The 22,500-nt window shown below is 38.7% G+C and overlaps 2 protein-coding genes across 3 annotated transcripts in view; one reads left to right on the top strand and one right to left on the bottom strand.

The window, feature by feature from the left end:
• Window positions 1–11,316, top strand: part of LOC109109838 (TM2 domain-containing protein 3-like) — a 20,061-nt gene extending 8,745 nt beyond the window's left edge. Inside the window, exons 6-8 of one of the 2 annotated variants that reach the window (XM_042744575.1) lie at window positions 2,624–2,817; window positions 7,547–7,551; window positions 11,304–11,316. In XM_042744575.1, coding sequence (XP_042600509.1) covers window positions 2,624–2,789 — 166 coding nt within the window. In that variant the 3' untranslated portion in view covers window positions 2,790–2,817; window positions 7,547–7,551; window positions 11,304–11,316. Of the gene's footprint in view, window positions 1–2,623; window positions 3,016–7,546; window positions 7,552–11,303 lie in introns of those variants that run through there. The other variant, XM_042744574.1, reaches the window with a different exon arrangement.
• The window catches only part of larp6a (La ribonucleoprotein 6, translational regulator a), a 16,136-nt gene continuing 1,023 nt past the window's right edge, over window positions 7,388–22,500 (bottom strand). Inside the window, exons 2-4 of the mRNA XM_042744573.1 lie at window positions 17,268–17,451; window positions 10,814–11,275; window positions 7,388–8,566 (exon numbers count right to left, since the gene is read on the bottom strand). Coding sequence (XP_042600507.1) covers window positions 7,964–8,566; window positions 10,814–11,275; window positions 17,268–17,451 — 1,249 coding nt within the window. The 3' untranslated portion in view covers window positions 7,388–7,963. The remainder of the gene's footprint in view (window positions 8,567–10,813; window positions 11,276–17,267; window positions 17,452–22,500) is intronic.

Below are 22,500 nucleotides of genomic sequence, written 5' to 3' on the forward strand. Positions count from 1 at the left end.
GATGGACAAACAAACTCTTCAATTAAAACTAAAAAAATATTCATTTCCAGACTTCTGCCTTAATTTATCTTTAATAATAAAATATGAAAATAAGTTTATCATGCAAGTGTTTTCATGCCAGCCGTTTAGTGATGCTTTAGTGATTGTCAAACACGATTGGTGCAAGATGCACTTTTTAATTTTGCATGTTGGGTTTCTTCTCACGATATTCTCAGCACCATATTACATAGCCTCAAGGAGCTTTGCAAAAATAAAAAACATACAGACCTTTTTGTGTGCACAAAGAGCTAAAGAGACTTAAGGCCTTGAAATATAACATGCTGCACTAACGAAAGCCACATTTTGAACACTTTTACAATACTAGTCTTTTTTATAGACCCTTGAGCTCAGCAGACAGGACAGTGCACAGCTGTATTATGCCATCACCGCAAAATCTAAACTGGACTTTAGGCCTTAATATTAGAGGAACTACTATAAAGAAAGCCACATTTTGAGCAAAAGGATAGATCTCTGTTAATTCATGTGCATGCATGCTCTCGCTTTATTCATATCAAGATGGCAGTGATGCATGAAGGAGATAGGTTATATAAAACTAGACATTGTGTAAACAGCATGCAAAAAAAATCCCATGCACATGTGAATAGTTTCTGGAAGGCACAACATTTTTTTTCTTGTGTGCATGCAGAAGTCTGTATTTTTTTTTTTTTCTTTTTTTTTTCTTTTTTTTCAAGGTCTCAACGTGTATGTTTCTATCACTTCAAGAATATCACTGAAAAAAAAAATGAAAAATACAAATATTTACAGATGATTGTAATGTACACGACCGATCAAAAGTTTGGGATCAGTACTTGTAATGTGTTTTAAAGAAGTTTCTTCTGCTCATCAAGGCTGCATTTATTTGATCAAAAATACAGAAATAAAACAGTAATCTTGCAAAATGTTATTACAATATAAAATAATGGTTTCTGTTTTAATATCCTTTAAAATATAATTTATTTCTGTGATGCAAAGCTGAATTTCCATCATCATTACTCCAGTCTTCAGAGTCACATGATCTTCAGAAATCATTCTGATATGATGATTTATTATTAGAATTATCAACATTGCGCTGACAAATATTTATTTTGGTAAACTGTGATACATTTTTTCAGAATTCTTTGTTAAATAAAACAGTTAAAAAGAACAGCATTTATTTAAAATATAAATCTTTTCTAACAATATAAATCTTTTCTATCACTTCTTATCAATTGAACACATCCTTGCTGAATAAAAATTCTAATTTCTTTCAAAAAAAGAAAGAATAAAAATTTACTTTGAACTGTAGTGCATATTGTTAGAAAAGATTTCTATTTTAAATAAATGCAATTCTTTTTAACGAAGTTGAATATGAACAGTTTCAGCACTGATAATAAATCATCATATTAGAATGATTTCTGAAGATCATGTGACACTGAAGACTGGAGTAATGATGCTGAAAATACAGCTGAAATTACATTTTAATGTATATTAAAATCATAATAATATTTCACAATATTAAATTTTTTCCTGTATTTTTGATCAAATAAGTGCAGCCTCAATGATCAGAAGAAACTCCTGTAGAAACATTAAAAATCATTCTGATCCCAAACTTTTGACAGGTAGTGTGTGTTAAAAATCTACTCAGACGTTTGTAAATTTGAGTCTGGCAAAGTATGGAATTTACAAATGAAAAATGTGCAGGAACCCTGTGTAACCAGTCGCTAGGGTGTTGCTAGGGCGGTTGCAAGGTTGCTTCTATGCTGTTGCTAGGGTACCTGAGGTGGTTGCTAGGGTGTTGTTATGTGGTTGCTAAGGTATTCTGCGTGGTTGCTAAGGTGTTGCTAGGGTGTTGCTAGGTTGCTCCGATGCAGTTGCTAGGATACCTGAGGTGGTTGCTAGGGTGTTGTTATGTGGTTGCTAAGGTACTCTGCATGGTTGCTAAGGTGTTGCTATGGTGTTGCTAGGTTGCTCCGATGCTGTTGCTAGGATACCTGAGGTTTGTAAATTTGAGTCTGGCAAAGTATGGAATTTTGACATGGAAAATGTGCAGGAACCCTGTGTAACCAGTCGCTAGGGTGTTGCTATGTGGTTGCTAGGGCGGTTGCAAGGTTGCTTCTATGCTGTTGCTAGGATACCTGAGGTGGTTGCTGGGGTGTTGTTATGTGGTTGCTAAGGTACTCTGCATGGTTGCTAAGGTGTTGCTAGGTTGCTCCGATGCTGTTGCTAGGATACCTGAGGTGGTTGCTAGGGTGTTGTTATGTGGTTGCTAAGGTACTCTGGGTGGTTGCTATGTTGCTCCAATGCAGTTGCTAGGATACCTGAGGTGGTTGCTAGGGTGTTGTTATGTGGTTGCTAAGGTACTCTGGGTGGTTGCTATGGTGTTGCTAGGTTGCTCCGATGCTGTTGCTAGGATACCTGAGGTGGTTGCTAGGGTGTTGTTATGTGGTTGCTAAGGTACTCTGGGTGGTTGCTATGGTGTTGCTAGGTTGCTCCGATGCTGTTGCTAGGATACCTGAGGTTTGTAAATTTGAGTCTGGCAAAGTATGGAATTTTGACATGGAAAATATGCAGGAACCCTGTGTAACCAGTCGCTTTGTGTGCGCAGCATCACTCTGGGGGGCTTCGGAGCGGACCGCTTCTATCTGGGCCAGTGGAGGGAAGGTCTGGGGAAGCTCTTCAGCTTCGGAGGGCTGGGCATCTGGACGCTGATCGACGTGCTGCTGATCGCCGTGGGATACGTGGGGCCGGCCGACGGCTCTCTCTACATCTGAGGGTTCTGTGACTCCTCCATCCCAGATTCACACGCGTCACGTCCAGACTCCCATCTGCTCCCGATGCCTTCATGCCTTCGCAGGAAGACCGTGATGAACATCTTTATGGTTTGGAGTCTGAAACATGTACAATATGTATCTAAACTCACCTGTGTCTGTGTAATATTACTGCTGTATGTATATATGAGAGTGATTTCTGATTAAAACTCGGTCAGGTTGATGATGATTCTCATGTGTTTGGCTTTACGTCTTTATCTATCAATATTCCTCACAGATTCAGCAAGACAAGACACTACGTATAGTAGTTGTATAAATCAGTGTGAGTGAAATCTGAACAAACCTTCAGAATATAGAGAGCTACCAAATTTTGCATTACATGTCATTAACTAACTGCTTGATTTTACTGTACACTTCTGCCACATGGACATCAACTTAGAGATACTCACCACTGATAAGCTGTTACTAAATATAATGTAGAAGCTTGAATTTTCTGTAAAGCTGCTTTGCAACTATTTGCATCATGAAAAGCTCTATACAAATAAGCTTGTGTTGTATTGGAGCTTCTGATCAGTGAGTAGAGTCACTAGCAGCACTAGTACTGGTGATGAAAGAGTTAAACAGCTCTGAACATTTGTAGAGAAACAGCTTCTGTTATCAGTCAGAACAGGACGTTTCGAGAGCCTTCAGGCTCTTTCATCGTGTTCCAGCCTGAACAAACACACTGTGAGTGAATGTAAGTGCTGGTTTGTTCTGCTCATATTTGCACACACATCTGTGTTTTTAGTTCATCCTGACCTTCAGTTTCCTTCTTTTAATGCACAAACCCCAGCTGTGTGCCAGAACTCCAGTACATACTGCATAGTGTATACTGCTTTTAAATAGTAGTACAGTGTGTTTGAAACAAGTGCTTAACGGGGATTGGTTCACCCAAAACTCTTAAATCTGTCATTAGTCTCTTCTGTTGTTGTTCATGCACTGAAAGTCAATGGGGTTCAGTGTTGATTGGATCCCAACATTCTTCAAAATATCTTCTATGTTCCACAAAAGAAAGAAAGTTAAACAAGTTTTGAACGACGTGAATGGGAATAAGTGATGGAATGATTGTTCTGAGTGAACTATCACATTAAAACAGTTTTAAAACATTAATTCAGTATGTGATGTATGGGCATCATAAAAATGTTTTTTTTTTTTTTTTTTTTAGGATTTTTAACCCAGTTCTGTGTAAGAATCAGTGTAGTTATAATAAACTTAGCCATACTATTAATTACTAATTACAATTATTAATTAATTTTTACTACATGTTTTAATTTTAATTTTTTATAAATTTTAACTTGAAAACAATCTTAAATAAAATAAATTTTAACCTTTAAAATTTTAATTTTTAAAAAAATATTTTTTTTTTTTCAGTTAATGCATATTTTATTTCAAGTAATGAAAATCTTATTTTTTTTTTTTTAGTTAAGCATAATATACCTGGTAATAATGACGTATGTACCAGGGTTATTATAATTAACTAAACTAAAACTAAAAATGAAATTAAAACCAACAAAAAATAAAGTGAAATATAATAAAACACATTATACTTATTTTAAATGTATTTTATATTAAATAATTTAAAATATATTTTATATTATATTTATATTATATGACAAAAGCACAACGAAAATTACTAAAATAATGACCATAATACACACAACACTAATAATACTAAAAGAATCATTTTAATTACAATTAAAATGAAAATGCAATATAAAAGGATAAATATAAGACTATTCTAAATTAGTATCTGAATGATAGTAAAATAGCGCTGCACTCAGAGGAGGACTGATAGGGCTTTCTAGACATGTCAGGTCAAGCACATTGCATTGTGGGAAACAGTGTGCTGCATACTTGGTCAAGTGCAGCAGGACAGATTGCATGCTGTGCATTCTGCAGAAACTAGTCTGAGCAGTGCCAGTGTTTATAGCGTTCATAAGAGCACTGTATTCTCTGTGTTGTCCTGATCAGCAGATTTTGGGGCTGTACTGTGGCTTTACTCTGTTTACTCTGCTCTGACCCACAGAGAGAGCAGCAGCTTTGCAGGAAGGTCTGCGGTAATGATCTGCTGTGTGGTTTGTGTTTGTCAGATCTATCTTCAGCCACAGAAGCGCACTCCTCCTCATCCGCTCCCACATGATGACGGTCATGCTTTGGCACTCGCTGCAGATCAGCATGCGTCTGTTTCTTCCTGAACAAGTTCACAGTGCAGACGACTCATGGCTCTGTTACTATCGAGGGGACGAGGTGGCAAGCGGCACTTTCTCGTAGTCACCCTGTAAAACATGTTGAGAGATCTGGATGTCATCCAGAAAAATGTGATACTGGAACACAAAACCAGTCATAAGGGTCCTTTTTTGAAATTGAGACGCATACATCATCTGAAAGCTGAATAAATCATCTCTCCATTGATGTCTGGTTTGTTAGGAGGACAATATTTGTCTGAGATGCAACTATTTGAAAATCTGGAATCTGAGGGTGCAAAAAAATCTAAATATTGAGAAAATCATCTTTAAAGTTGTTCAAATGAAGTTCTTAGCAATGCATATTACTAATCAAAAATTAAGTTTTTGTATATTTACGGTAGGACATTTACAGAATATCTTCATGGAACATGATCTTTACTTAATATCCTAATGATTTTTGTCATAAAAGAGAAATGTATAATTGTGACTCATACAATGTATTGTTGTCTATTGCTACAAATATACCTGTGCTACTGATGACTGCTTCTGTGCTGCAGGGACACAGATGTGTTTGACATCTTTTTAGATTTCATCAGCTCCCTAAATAGATCATTTGGTTTTATGAACTATTTCGACATTTGTCTTGGTTTCCTCCGAGAGCTGGTGTTGTCAGTCTTATAGAAAGAAGCAGGGGCATGTTTCAATTAACGCACTACACTCATACTGTTCCTGCACGATATAATAACTGTACGGTGCACTGTATGCATGCTTTCTGTCTGTATGGATGATTCACTACATCTGCCAAAATGTGCAGTATACATGAGCAGACGGTTCACTGCATACTGTATCCCACAATGCAATGCACTCATTCAACTTGACCTTCCATTTACAGTAGAAGTGCTGTCAGCTCCATTATTTCAACAGACTGACTAATGTTGCATGATACAAGCTTGGTTTAAATTGCAAAATAACTCATTTCCGAGATAACTGGATGTCATCGGCTGAATTAGGTGTAACATGAGGTTACGCAACAGCAATATAGCATCTGTACATAATATGAATTGTTTTGCTTTTATAACATTAGGCAGTATATGCAGCAGCAGGAATATATACAGTTCTACCAAACATGACCCTATCTATTTGCAAACAGTGCTGAGTAAGTAATTACATGTAATTCGGATTACGTAATCAGAACAGAGACGGTGAAGGTTCTGGAAAAATACATTATACTTGATTGAGCGCGTGCAGTTTTTTCCAATTAAACTGGCTGTTAGTCGTGAGCCACATAATTCAATAATTATTGCTTTAAGAAGTCAGAGACTGAACACTAATACTGCCAAAAAGCAAAATCAAGTTTTAAATTAGAAGCCATTATGGAGATGGATTTGCTTGTGATTCGGTTCTCTGCTAAATGGACAATCTGGCCAAAGGAAGATGTTTCCATCTTAATTGGAAATGCAGATGCATCTCTTTCTCCCAGAAAATGAACTATAATGGTTGCTTGATGAAATGCTTACGGAGCCCAGTGTGATTCAGGTGAGCACGCAGATAAAAGCACACTCATTTACTGATATTAATGCACATTGTCAGAGAGTACTGCATTCTGAATAGAGTCTCCACTCAGCTGTAATTTCGCTCCGGACTGAACTCATCCGACCTGCAAAATCTCACTCAACTGGAGCATGCATTCGCTCAGCATCATCTCAGCATCCCGTGGAGATCAGACGGTTGCTAAGAAACATTACGTCACACGGTGTCAAACAAAATTACCTTCGAGGAAATGGGAGCAAATGATCACCTTTCCAGCAGATTGAATACACTTGGGTTACAGTGCAGCTCCTCAGAGGAAGTGACACGAAGCGCTCTGACGGATTTGATGTGATCGTTAACTCAAACCGTCAGATTACTGTGATTCTCAGTGAAAAAGAGCAACGCAGCTGACCTTCTGAGTGAAAGACCAGACTTTTATTTCAGCTCTCAGGAGGAGGAAAACAATGCAAAATGTGAACTGAATGCATAAGAAGAAAAGCATCTGACAGTGTGTTTGATGCAAAAGGCTGGAGTCAAACTCTTGGCACAGATTAATCTGTCACTTGATAATATGGCTAATGCGAACAATATTTAGCCCAAACTGTGTTTGTTTAATGTGTTAGACTGATAAATCACTTCTGCTGTTAATGCATTTACATAACCATCAGTGCCATTTTTCTCTTTCAGTTAATACTTCTGCATATTGTTGGGCGTATGCATATCATTGTAATATTAATAATTGTTTTGTGCATTGCAGAGCAAGCAGAGAACCAGCAAATGAAATGCAAAACAAAACGGCCAAAAGCAAGAGAACATTGAATCTGAAGAAATGAGCAATACCCCAGATAACTGTGATTGTAGTGATTTATTTGAACAGTAAGGAAGCAGACGGTGCACTGCCTCAAACCCAGATTGAAGGCAGATACGAGGCATCTGTGCTCAGAAACCTCAAACACTCTTTCACAGAGAGGACTCGACCAAGAAAAAAACAAAACAACAACTCATTCCATCTTATCCGCAAATCACTAAAACGAGAAGCACGTTTGAAGGCAGAAACCAAACAGAAGTTAAAGCAAATAAAACTAAATATATTTCCAGTGCCCGGGCTCCCGAGATTATGGCCAGGGCTTCATCAGATCCGAACGCCTGAAGCACGACCCACACAGAACACATTTACAATATTTACATTGGAGTCCGACACCGGGAGAATCTCCTCACAACGGAAAACACGGCGGCGATTTAAAATCGAAACACTTTCAGAACAGCTTCCCTCTTGTTGCGGTGCCATCATTCAGTGGGAAATTAAGATGTATAAAACGTTAACAAAAATAGCATATAGAAAAGGGTTTTACAAAAAGACAGGCCAGTCCTACGGAGATGTCACGACTGCTTTGAGAGTGCGAGGGTGGAGAGGGACGGTCCTTAGAGACAGGTTTGCGTGGATGCAGCCATGCCTCGCTCTCCGGAGGGAGATGAGTGGAAGCCTCTTGTTCCATCCGGACCCCTCGGGAGCCGAACCACGCCTGGAGGAAGACCATCAGCATTCTGGATCTTCCTCCCGAGCATCGGGCTTCCCACCGGGCTGCTCTCCTGACTGGCCACCTGCTTCCTCCGCTGGACCCAAGGGCTTCCCGAGGGGGTCAAGCTGCTGTCCGAGGAATAGTCCGCCCATCGGCGACCCGGCTCGGGGCTCAAGCGGCCCTCGCTGGCGAGCGGAGACTTCCCCGAGAGAGGCGTCTTGCGCTGGGTGCAGGGGCTGGCGCGCGGAGACACCGCCGGACTCAGGTGATTGGGCCCGCCGCTCGTGGGGCTCAGCTTGTTACAGGAGCGCGATTTGCGGGCCAGACGCGGCGAGGTGGGATTGCTCTCCGTTTCCGAGGAACTCGCGGCCGAGTCGTCTCCGCCGTGATACTGGAGCTCTCGGACACGGCTGTTGAGCGAGCGGCTCTTGCGGACGCCGCCGACTCCCTCGTCTCGGTCCTTTGGGATCTTCTTCTTGGGAGGCTTGGTGCCGATTAGAACCACCTTTAAATTTAGAGCCAGATATTTGTGTTAAAGCCCAGAATTTGTCAACTGATTAAAGCAATGAACCCTGTGAAGCCGTGGTTTACAGAGAATTTATAACAGCTAAGGGGCGTAGTTCGGTACAATGCGAAGCGGAGTGACTAAAACCCCCTTAGCTGTTATAAATTCACGGTAAACTACAGCTCCACGGGGCTTATTGCTTTTATAAAACGGTTATTCCATATACGGAGTAAGGTTTCACAGAATAAAACAGAGCAAATAAAGTGTAATGATGTTAATAAAAACAGTATTCTTCCACCAAACAATGTAGTTCCTCAGAAACAGTTGTGGATGCAACAAAGTGGTTGCCGAGCAACACACAGAAGTAAACAAAGGTGTGTGTTACTTTGTAGAGTAATTTACAACAGCTTTGAACGCGGCTCAACCAATCAGAATCAAGGACCGCAACTATCCATTTTGTGGGCGGAGCCTATTTGGTGGCAGAAAGTGACAGTTTTCGAGTAGCAGTGTATTGAAGCCAAGTACAGTAGTCAACATTTGAAGTGGATCAAATAAGTTCAAAGTTGAACAAGAAAACTTTTTGGTTTTAGGATAACTTTGATGAAAGGTTTCGATACACTTCAAATGTAGTGTAATAAAAAAATAAATAATTCGCAATTCCGACATCTCAATTCTGATAAGGAAAAACAACTCCCTGTTCTCTCTTTTCCACTCGGCTCAGAATCATGAGTTCATATTCCTGACTTCCAGCTTTTTTTTCCCCCTCAGAGTTGACAAACTTACTATTGTTGCATTAAATCAAGTTATAAAGTCAGTACTAGGATATATAAACTTGCATGTGGAAGAAAAAAAGTCAGAATGGAGAGATAAAATGGGTAAATGTTATGCAAAATGTTAATAGTAATAGGTTTAAATAGTATTTTGTGCTGTAACTGCAGAGCTAATACAATACATCTATGAACTGCATGTGAATATTATTTAGACCCATTGTTTAAATCAAATTTATGCTTTGAAAAGAGTTATCATATCAGTTTTCATCCATAGTCTGTCTGTTTAAACATCAGCATTTAACTTCAAATGGCATCTTTGACAAAGCAAGAGACGTAACAGTGACGTCTGCTCTGAATTGGTCTGTACAACTGAGTAATGCAATTATTTTCTTACCGAGTATTTTCATCTTGTTTTCTAGTATATCTAAAATTTCTTGAGTCAGGATACATTTACTTGAGAAGTAAAATAGCTAAAGATATGATGTCTTGTTTCCTGAAAAAATTATCTAAATTGCTTAAGCAAAAATATCTCCAATGGGGCAAGAAAAATAATCATAATTTAAAGGCTGAACAAGATTATTTTTCTTGCCCCATTGGAGATATTTTGTACAAATACTCTGTAAGAAAATCATGTTTTGCAATGTATGAATATTTACATGTTATCTTCCATGTCTTTTTTACTAGTGATGGGCAATGATTAGTTGTGATTAACTGCATCAAAAATAAAAATGTATATATTTATTTATTATTTTTATATATATATATATATATATTATATATATATAATATATATATATTATATATATATATATATATATATATATATATATATATATACACACACACACACACACACACACATGTAATCCTGCAGCACAGAAGCAGTCTTAATATACAGTATGCATGCGTGTGTCTTTATATATACACAAAAATACACAGTACACACACATATGTGTCCCTGCAGCACAGAAGCAGTCATGAGTAGCACAGGTATATTTGTAGCAATAGACAACAATACATTGTATGGGTCACAATTATACATTTTTCTTTTATACCAAAATCATTAGGATATTAAGTAAAGATCATGTTCCGTGAAGATAGTTTGTAAATTTCCAACCATAAATATATCAAAACTTAATTTTTGATTAGTAATATGCATTGCTAAGAACTTCATTTTGAACAAATTTAAAGGTGATTTTCTCAGTATTTAGATTTTTTTTGCTCCCTCAGATTCCAGATTTTCAAATAGTTGTATCTCAGACAAATATTGTCCTCCTAACAAACCATACATCAATGGAGAGATTATTTATTCAGCTTTCAGATGATGAATTTCAATTTCAAAAAATGGACCCTTATGACTGGTTTTGTGCTCCAGGGTCACATATGTACACAAAAACGTATTTTAAACGTGATTAACCTCGACTAATCATTGCCCAGCACTGCTTTTTACAATAAAAATGTTACAAAAAAGAACCACCTTCAATCCCAGCGGCCCCCGAGCACCCGAGTCTCCGCCGACCGCCTCATGGGCTTTCATTGCAGCCTCCACTTCTTCGAACTCCACGATGGCGCACTCCTCCGTTCCCAGCTGTGAGTAACGCCCGCTCAGTTTCTTCAGATCGGCCGGCAAGTCCTTCCCGGGTTTGAGAACCCTCACTGAGGCGATGGGCCCATAGTTTCCGAAGGCCTTGAGCAGGAGCTCCATCAGCCGCTCCTGCTGGGTGGCCCCTGCCTCGCCGTCGGCCCCGAGCGCGACGCCCAGCTCCGGCCAGCGATTGAGTTCACTCAGCAGCAGCATGCGACTCGGCAGAGACTCGCTGGCGAACACCGGCACCGTCGTCCTGCGCCGCACCTTACGGCCCTCATCATTCAGCTCCAGCAGCTCGGAGTGACTCAAGGCGTACGCCGTGGTTCTCCAGTCCCGCGTCAAGTGCTTGACCTGACGAAGAGACGGAGACGCATTTAACCACGATTCACACGGACCCTTTTTTACATTTCCAGGGTTCTCAGAAGCAGACATAGTTGGGTGGAGATCAGACGGTTGCTAAGAAATACACTGGGAAAAAAATTTATTTAATTATTTATTTATATATTTTTAAGGTAAGTGGTTGCAATCAATTTTAGCTACATTTAAATAAGCAAATTATGTTGACTCACGTAACTTTTTTTATTTAAATGTAGCCAAAATAAATTCTGCAACTACTTACCTTAAAAAGTTTAGTATTTTCTTCAGTGTAGGGATGCACGATATTATCGGACCAATATCAGAATCGGCCGATAATGGCTTCAAATGTAAATATCGGCACCAGCCCGATATGAAAAAATGCTGATATGTCTTGCTTATTAAAGTATGTTTTGATTTAAAAGGTCAGAAGCTATAGCTTACATGAATTAAAAAAAAACAAACAAACAAAAAAAAACTAAAAATAAACCAAACATGACGCATATAAATTTAATTATTTTATTTAAAATTATATATTATATTATATTATATTATATTATATTATATTATATATATATATATATATATATATATATATATATATATATATCTATATATAAAACTTGCTTAGAATATCCACTCAGGAGACAATATATATATATAGCATATACAAAGCTTCAGTGTACTGTCATTAGAAAATAACTTTATTATCGTTTATTTCTAACAACCAAAGTTAAAAACTTGCTTAGAATATCCACTCAGGAGACACAGGTGTCGTTTCCAAACAAAAGGAAATATTTCTTCTTCGGCTATCGGCCAAAATGAGTTGAAAAATATCGGCATATCAGATATTGCAAAAATCCAATCTTGTGCATCCCTATTAAGAAACATTACAACATAACATATACAGTGTCAAATAAAATTATCTCAGAGGAAATGGGAGCAAACGATCATCTTTCCTGCATGGGGCCAGCTGATCAAAAGTGTAATCTGGATCAGAATGATCCCATGTTTGGCGATCCAGGATCAGCTGACCCATCTTACTTTTTTGCCAGTTTTTCAAAACAAAATTGGATTAGATCATCCTGATCCAGATGCACTCTTTTTCAGATGTCCAAATCTGGATTACTAGTGCTCTACGGAGCCCCTAAAGGGACACTGTGATGGGAAAAAAGGCCAATGTTTTGCATTCTAGTTTTGTATTGCATTTGCACAAATATCTACTTCTGACCGGTCCATCTCTGATAATTGTGCCAATGTAGTTTACAATCAGTGATTATATATTTAAAAACATAAAAAATAAATAAAACATTTTTGTTTGATATTAACAGCTGTTTGGGGATTTGGGGATATATTACAGGCTACAATTGTGTTTTTTGGACCAGATTGGTTCTTGAAATCCACCCTTCTGCTGGGATCAGTTTTTTGGATCAAAAGTATCCCAATCTTTACTAAAACATTCTGAACACCACAAACTGAGGATTTAATCCAGATAAAAACCAAGACTAGATTTTTTGATGTGATCCGAATTCAGAATGTTTTTTATTTTTATTTTGAACAACCCATTTTCAAGATTTGATCCAATCTGATGGCCAAAATCCGACCAGATTACTTTTGAACAACTGGCCCCAGCAGATTTAAAACACTTGGGTTACAGTGCAGCTCCTCAGAGGAAGTGACACGAAGCGCTCTGACGGATTTGATGTGATCGTTAACTCAAACCGTCAGATTACTGTGATTCTCAGTGAAAAAGAGCAACGCAGCTGACCTTCTCAGTGAAAGACCAGACATTTATTTCAGCTCTCAGGAGGAGGAAAACAATGCAAAATGCGAACTGAATGCATAAGAAAAGCTTCTGACTGTGTGTTTGATGCAAAAGGCTGGAGTCAAACTCTTGGCACAAATTAATCTGTCACTTGATAATATGGCTAATGCGAACAATATTTAGCCCAAACAGTGTTTGTTTAAAGTGTTAGACTGATAAATCACTTCTGCTGTTAATGCATTTACATAACCATCAGTGCCATTTTTCCGTTTCAGTTAAAGGGGTCATATGATGCCATTTCAATTTTTCCTTTCTCTTTGGAGTGTTACAAGCTCTTGGTGAATAAAGAAAATCTGTAAGGTTACAAAGACTAAAGTCTCAAATCCAAAGAGATATTCTTTCTCAAAGTTAAGACTCTGCCACGCCCCCCGAAACGCCTCATTCTAACACCCCCCCACGTCTCTACATCACTGTGTGGAAATATTTGCGTAATGCCGCCCAAATGTTCACGCAAAGAAAGAAGGCGTGGGTTCAGTAACACAGTTAGTGTTGAAGCAGTCATGTCAGGGAGATGTGTGTGTATCTAGGAGAAAGCAAAAGCACTTTATTTGGTCTTCCGAAAGTAGATGCATTTAGGAAGCTTTAAGATTACTTACAACAGAACAGCAACGCATTTTCGTGACCGTTTCGAGAACCTAAGAGAGGAGGTCATTCTGACTTTACTACGACAATCTGGTGCTTCTGAATCAGCCACTGTAAGTGTGTTTTGTTATTAGTTTAAGTATTTGCTATTGACTGTTCAAATGCGGAGTTTTGCCAAAAGTATCTCTGCGTCGCTTATGTTTGTGTGTGTGTGAGAGAGAGACAGGGTCACACAGTGGAGTCAGCTGTCTTAACCGTCCGCTTCTTTACTGCAAACACACACACGAGCTTCATCACCACTTCTTCCACCGCACGACTGTGTCTGTTCCTCTTTCAGCTGGAACTGATCGTAAAACTAAGGACATTATTAACTGTCTTTACATTTATGGAAAGGGGTGTTACATATCTGACAAGTATGTCACAGAAGGAGGGACTTTGTAGAAAACGAGGCGTTTGAGAGAGGAGGGGCATAGAGGACCTACAATAATGTACAGTATTTGAAAAAACAATGTGTTTTTTGAACATTAAAGCATGTCAATATATTCTGTTACACCAAATACACAAAATAATGATCCTTAAATGACCCCTTTAATACTTCTGCATATTGTTGGGTGTACGCAGATCATTGTAAAATTTATACATTTTTTGCATATTTTCTACATTAAACAATGTTTGATCTGAATGCAATCTGAAGCAACAGAGAACCACTCATTTACATGAAATCCAAACGGCAATTAAAACGCAAAACAAAACGGCCAAAAGCAAGAGAACATTGAATCTGAAGAAATGAGCAATACCCCAGATAACTGTGACTGAAGTGATTTATTTGAACAGTAAAGAAGCAGACTGAAGGCAGATACGATGCATCTGTGCTCAGGACAGAAACCTCAAACACTTTCACAGAGAGGACTCGACCAAAAAAAACCTCATCACATCTTATCCACAAATCACTAAAATGAGAAGCACGTTTAAAGGCAGAAACCAATTGGACGGAAGTTAAAGCAAATAAAACTAAACAGATTTCTGACACCAGTTGGAAACTACATGTGCTTACTATATGGTTAGGATTAGAGTTTGTGTACTCGCATGTAATTATGCACAACTAATTGTTATTGTAATAGTAAGTACATGCAACAAGGACACCTTAAAATAAAGTATAACCCCATAAATAGTACCATGGTATTGATGGAAATATAGATTTTTTTGGACATGTACCATGGTTATTTGGTGTAATGCAATGCATTAACCCGGTTTAAGGATCAAAAAATGTGGAAAATTTTCGCATCATATGACCCCTTTAAGAGTATGATTTATAAAACAATGAACATGTTGCTTCCACTAACATTGTAGCTTAAATTACAATGGATTATATTTCCCATAGTTATAATGTTTTAAGTCTCTTTATTGTGTTTTAAGTCTCATATCATGCCATTGTTTAGGATCATGAAAACATCCAAAAGGCTTTATAATGTGGTCTTTTTATAAGTGTTCTTTGTCTGCTTTAAGTAACTTCACTTTGCTTAGAGCAGACAAAGACCACTTATGAATAATAATAATAATAATAATAATAATAATAATAATAATAATAATAATAATAATAATAATAATATTTCTCAAACAGCCATAAGATCATATATACTTTGCTTTACAACAATTTGTATCATGAAAAGCGCTATACAAATAAACTTGAAACCACTCCCAAGATGCAAGATATTGTGTGCAGATCTGATATAAACAATGTCAAGATAATAATCCTTTATAAATAAAGTGGATTTAATATGCTATTCATTGTGTGTTATCTATAATCATACTCTTAAAAGTTATAACCACAAATACGCAAGTATTACAATGCATAATAATTATGATTATTTATGAGATGATACAAGGCTTTTTATACTGCGTTATGCATGAATTACAATGCCTTAAGAATACCGTTATAATGTATTATAAATATTGGCTTCATAGAAAGCGTTTGCCAAACATTCTTAAATCAAAATATATTCACTTGAAGCAACGTGCCATAAGATTTAGTTTCTGAAACATCAAAATTAAGGGTGTTTTTCTTTAAAAACAACAAAAAATATCTGCCAGTGGGGTTGGAAAATAAACTTGTTTTCCCTTTGAATTAGGTTTTCCATTTTATTTTTCTGACCACTTCAGCCGATATATTTCGTTGGTTTAAGGTCACTTAATTTTGATAATTTTTTCCGAAAACTTCACATCTTACGTCATTTTACTTCATGTAAATATATCTTGCTTTACAAATGCTAAGATATTCCTACTACAAAACAAGAGAAAAATATGGCGTGATTAAATAATTTTTGCAGTGTAATGAGAAAAACAACATTTGCGGCTTTCCCAAAAGAGAGGGAAAAAAAATTAAAATTGATATCATTGGTCAAAAGAGATGTTAAATGCCGTTAGTGTTGTTTCCTGTAATGTAAGAAAACACCAAGTATAGTTTTAATAATGATTTATGATGTTAATAACTGTAGAAATGCATCAATCTGTGAAAAGGGTCCATTCATTAACACATGATTGCAGCTCGTTCAGCATTAATGTATCAAAGGAAAAGTAATTATGTTTCCTTCTCATTGCACAAAGAACAGCTTTAATTGAGACTGATGAAACACAGAAAAGGCAGTGGGAGATTGATTTGACAAATGCATTCCCCCGTGCTTGTGATTTCTTATTGAAACAGGAAGTTAAAGTGGAACATTTTGAAATGCCTGTTCCTTTTTTAATAGCCAATAGTCTGTAAACCCATCATCTAGCAGCATTCATCAGAGGCTGAAAGGTTGTGCTTCCACGAGTATCATTCTCATTCACTTTCTTAAAACATCTTTAAATAAAGAGTTCTGAGTCATGAAGCAGACCAACCCGCTCTCAGATGAACAACACGCACTGATTTAAAGCAAAAAGGAATTGAGAATACAGTAAACAAATTCAACGGGAATTTATGAATCCCATGAAGTATAACAATCAGAAGCAGCAGCACAATATAGAAATACTGATCTTTAGTCATTAAACATGAAATCATTATACCATGTTTGTGAGCTTTATAGGCTGAATGTAGATCAAATGTTAATACGTCACTCGCAATGCCTCATGGGAGTGGGCAAGATTCTTATATTATATATATATATTATATATATATATATATATATATATATATATATATTATATATATATATATATATATATATATATATATCTATATATATATATATATATATATATATGTGTGTGTGTGTGTGTGTGTGTGTGTGTGTGTGTGTGTTTGTATATACACACACATATACATACACATATATACACATGCGAGCATGTATGTATATAAGTGTACATGTGTGTATACATGTGTATGTAAATATTTGTATACATGTGCACGTATAGGTGTATGTATGTGTGTACATATATATTATATGTATGTGTACACTTTTTTTTGTAGACAAATTTTAAATGTTTATATCTGGTAAAAGTATGTGTCAGTTATGAGTAAAATAAAATACACAGTTAACAGACAGCAGTTCTGTGTTTTTTAGGTCATGAGGTCTTGAACCTGGAATATGAAGCATTTACCTTCTTGAAGGATGTGAGCAGCTTGACGCTGACGAAGCCCAGCTTGTTGCGGCGGACGTGTTTAAGCAGGAAGGCATCATGCTCCAGGTTCTCATCCGACAGATAATATTCAATCTGTGCCACCAGTTTCTGTATGAGCTCTGGGTCCGGAGGCTGCCAGCTCTCCTCTTCCAGCTCCCCGCCGCTGAGAGAAACACACACCAAACACACACATCAATCCACTGACGGAGGAACACACGCCAAACACACGCATCAATCCACTGACAGAAACACACACCAAACACACGCATCAATCCACTGACGGAGAAACACACGCATCAATCCACTGACGGAGGAACACACGCCAAACACACGCATCAATCCACTGACAGAAAACACACACCAAACACACGCATCAATCCACTGACGGAGAAACACACGCATCAATCCACTGACGGAGAAACACACGCATCAATCCACTGACGGAGGAACACACGCCAAACACACGCATCAATCCACTGACGGAGAAACACACACCAAACACACGCATCAATCCACTGAAGGAGGAACACACACATCAATCCACTGACGGAGGAACACACGCCAAACACACGCATCAATCCACTGACAGAAACACACACCAAACACACGCATCAATCCACTGACGGAGAAACACACGCATCAATCCACTGACGGAGGAACACACGCCAAACACACGCATCAATCCACTGACGGAGGAACACACGCCAAACACACGCATCAATCCACTGACAGAAACACACACCAAACACACGCATCAATCCACTGACGGAGAAACACACGCATCAATCCACTGACGGAGAAACACACGCATCAATCCACTGACGGAGAAACACACGCATCAATCCACTGACGGAGGAACACACGCCAAACACACGCATCAATCCACTGACAGAAACACACACCAAACACACGCATCAATCCACTGACGGAGAAACACACGCATCAATCCACTGACGGAGAAACACACGCATCAATCCACTGACGGAGAAACACACGCATCAATCCACTGACAGAGGAACACACCAAACACACGCATCAATCCACTGACGGAGAAACACAACGCATCAATCCACTGACGGAGAAACACACGCATCAATCCACTGACGGAGAAACACACGCATCAATCCACTGACGGAGAAACACAAGCACGCATCAATCCACTGACGGAGAAACACACGCATCAATCCACTGACGGAGAAACACACGCCAAACACACGCATCAATCCACTGACGGAGAAACACACGCATCAATCCACTGACGGAGAAACACATGCCAAACACACGCATCAATCCACTGACGGAGAAACACACGCGCATCAATCCACTGACGGAGAAACACATGCCAAACACACGCATCAATCCACTGACGGAGAAACACACGCATCAATCCACTGACGGAGAAACACAAAACACACGCATCAATCCACTGACGGAGAAACACACGCATCAATCCACTGACGGAGAAACACACAACGCATCAATCCACTGACGGAGAAAAACACATGCCAAACACACGCATCAATCCACTGACGGAGAAACACACGCATCAATCCACTGACGGAGAAACACACGCATCAATCCACTGACGGAGAAACACACGCATCAATCCACTGACGGAGAAACACACGCATCAGTCCACTGACGGAGAAACACACGCATCAATCCACTGAAGGAGGAACACACGCATCAATCCACTGATGGAGGAACACACACCAAACACACGCATCAATCCACTGACAGAAACACACACCAAACACACGCATCAATCCACTGATGGAGAAACACACGCATCAATACAGAAAACACACCATCAATCACTGACTGACGAGAAAAACACACGCATCAATCCACTGACAGAGGAACACACCAAACACACGCATCAATCCACTGACGGAGAAACACACGCATCAATCCACTGACGGAGAAACACACGCCAAACACACGCATCAATCCACTGACGGAGAAACACACGCCAAACACACGCATCAATCCACTGACGGAGAAACACACGCCAAACACACGCATCAATCCACTGACGGAGAACCACACGCCAAACACACGCATCAATCCACTGACGGAGAAACACACGCCAAACACACGCATGAATCCACTGACGGAGAAACACACGCCAAACACACGCATCAATCCACTGACGGAGAACCACACGCCAAACACACGCATGAATCCACTGACGGAGAACCACACGCCAAACACACGCATCAATCCACTGACGGAGAAACACACGCCAAACACACGCATGAATCCACTGACGGAGAAACACACGCCAAACACACGCATGAATCCACTGATGGCGGAACACACTCCAAACACACGCATGAATCCACTGACGGAGGAACACACTCCAAACACACGCATCAATCCACTGACGGAGGAACACACCAAACACACGCATCAATCCACTGACGGAGGAACAAACAACAAACACACGCATGAATCCACTGACGGAGGAACACACGCCAAACACACGCATGAATCCACTGATGGCGGAACACACTCCAAACACACGCATCAATCCACTGACGGAGAAACACACGCCAAACACACGCATCAATCCACTGACGGAGGAACACACACCAAACACACGCATCAATCCACTGACGGAGGAACACACCAAACACACGCATCAATCCACTGACGGAGGAACACACACCAAACACACGCATCAATCCACTGACGGAGAAACACACACCAAACACACGCATCAATCCACTGACGGAGAAACACACACCAAACACGTGCATGAATCCACTGACAGAGAAACACCCATCAATCCGCAGCAGGGAGTCAGTCTGTTTTCCATCATCCCCCTGAAATCTCAGATTCCCCCACAATCCAACAGCAAAGCCTGCGCGAAAACACACGCATCACGGCTCACTTCCCACGAACACCAACACACGAGCAGCGCCGAGGCCTCTCCATCTGACCACAGAACACACACGAATGTTGTGTTTCCATGGTTTATGGGTTCATTTCATAGGCGTAATGGCTTTTATACTGTACAAACTGTATATTGAATCGCCCTACACCAACCCTACACCTTACAGAGAACTTTCCCATTTTTACAATTTCAAAGAACTTCATTCTGTATGATTTAAGCTTGTTTCCTCATGGGGACCTAAAAAAATGTCCCAACAAAGTCAAAATTTACTGGTATTACTATACATGTGGGGATATTTGATCCACATAACGTGATAAATACCAGGTAAATACACTCACTCATACACACACACACTCATACACACACACACACACTCATACACACACACACACACTCATACACACACACACACTCATACACACACACTCAAACACGCGCTCACTCATACACACACACTCTCAAACTCACTCGTTCACCCACTCTCGAACTCACTCGTTCACCCACTCAAGCTCACACACACACTCACTCTCATACACACATGCAGCTCTGCTTCCAGCAGCAAAACGAATTTAATCTTTTCTGTGAGATTCCATGGCTTACCTCGCGGACTGCTGGAAAGAACCTTCAGAAAACAAATTAAACTGATGACTCACTGCCTTCTCTTCCAGCCCACAACCTTTAAAAACGCATCCGCTCGGGACGCTCACAAAAACCCCAAAAGAGAAGCTCCACATCAAAAGCAAAGAAACCCAAGCCCTAAAAACACAAAAAGCCCCGTCACCATCCACCCACTAATGCAGAGCACAATAGCAGCATCAGCCGACTCATTAGTGCTCCACAACAATGCAGACGCAGCCATGGGCCGCAGACGCACAACTACTCACATCACACTTAACACTCGCAGAGGGAAAGTGCTCAATGGGTCATGAGGGAGAGATTTAATTACACATCAACAGCACTGATGATAAACCAGAGGTCAGCGCTCGCTGCGGTCACTGACGACACTAGTGAGCAGACCAGGGGTTTTCAAGGATGAGCTGAGGGGATTCGTGGAAAAATGAAGAAAAAAAAAAAAACCCCGTCAAATTAAAATAAAATACATTTAAATAAACTAAGGGGGCTACAAGGAAGTGCTGGGGATCAGTGGAAAACTTGAGATAAGTGTTTAAAAATGTAAATGTATGAAATAAGTCAAAATAAACATTAAAATATACTAAAACTGGGGGATGCAAGGAAGGGTTAGGGGTTCCATGGAAAAAATTAGAAAAACCATGTCCAAAAAAAAAGTAAATATAATAAGGATTATAATAAAGAGATGACAATATGCAAATAAAAACTTGATCAAATAGATACAAGTTAATTAATACAAAGTGCTACAAGATCAGTGGGAAAAAAAAAAAACCTTTAAAAATATTTTTCAATTACAAAAGTATACAATAAAATAAAAAGAAGTGTGAAAAGTGTAAGATGTTTAAAAACAGTGTACAAATGTACAAAATTAAATTATAAAATATACAAATTAAATAACAAAAAAATAACACAATAACACAAATTTGATTTAAATAGATTTAACAAAACAGTACCATACTGACTAAAAATATAATAGTTTAACAATAAATACTAAATATTTTCCAAATAACATTTTTACATCAGTTTAGAACATAAACGAGTATAAATTGGGTCTTTATACATGAATACACTGTTTTTGGGAAGTGGCCCCCTCACAAGAGGATTTTGTAAAACCCACTGCATCTAAAAGATCAAAAACCCTGATCCACGCGCACATGCAGATCAATATTTGGACACCCTGAAATTCTAAGCTAATTTATTTCCAGTGAATATTGTATAATGTCCATACTAGATATTATGAGACATTTGACATGTAGCAGCATTACATCATACATCACCCTGGAGCACAAAACCAGTCATAACGGTCAGTTGAGATTTCCAAGATGAATAAATAATCTTTCCATTGATGTGTGGTTTGTTATGATAGGACAATATTTGTCTGAGATACAACTATTTGAAAATCTGGAATCTGAGGGTGCAAAAAAAATCAAAATACTGCGAAAATTGCCTTTAAAGTTGCTCAAATGAAGTTCTTAGCAATGCATATTACTAATCAAAAATTAAGTTTTGATATATTTACGGTAGGAAATTTACAAAATATCTTCATGGAACATGATCTTAATATCCTAATGATTTTTGACAAAAAATAAAAATGTATAATTGTGACCCATACAATGTATTGTTGTCTATTGCTACAAATATATCTGTGCTACTCATGACTGCTTCTGTGCTGCAGGGACACAG

Source organism: Cyprinus carpio, chromosome B18 (assembly GCF_018340385.1).
Source record: "Cyprinus carpio isolate SPL01 chromosome B18, ASM1834038v1, whole genome shotgun sequence".
Taxonomy (NCBI): Eukaryota; Metazoa; Chordata; class Actinopteri; order Cypriniformes; family Cyprinidae; genus Cyprinus; species Cyprinus carpio.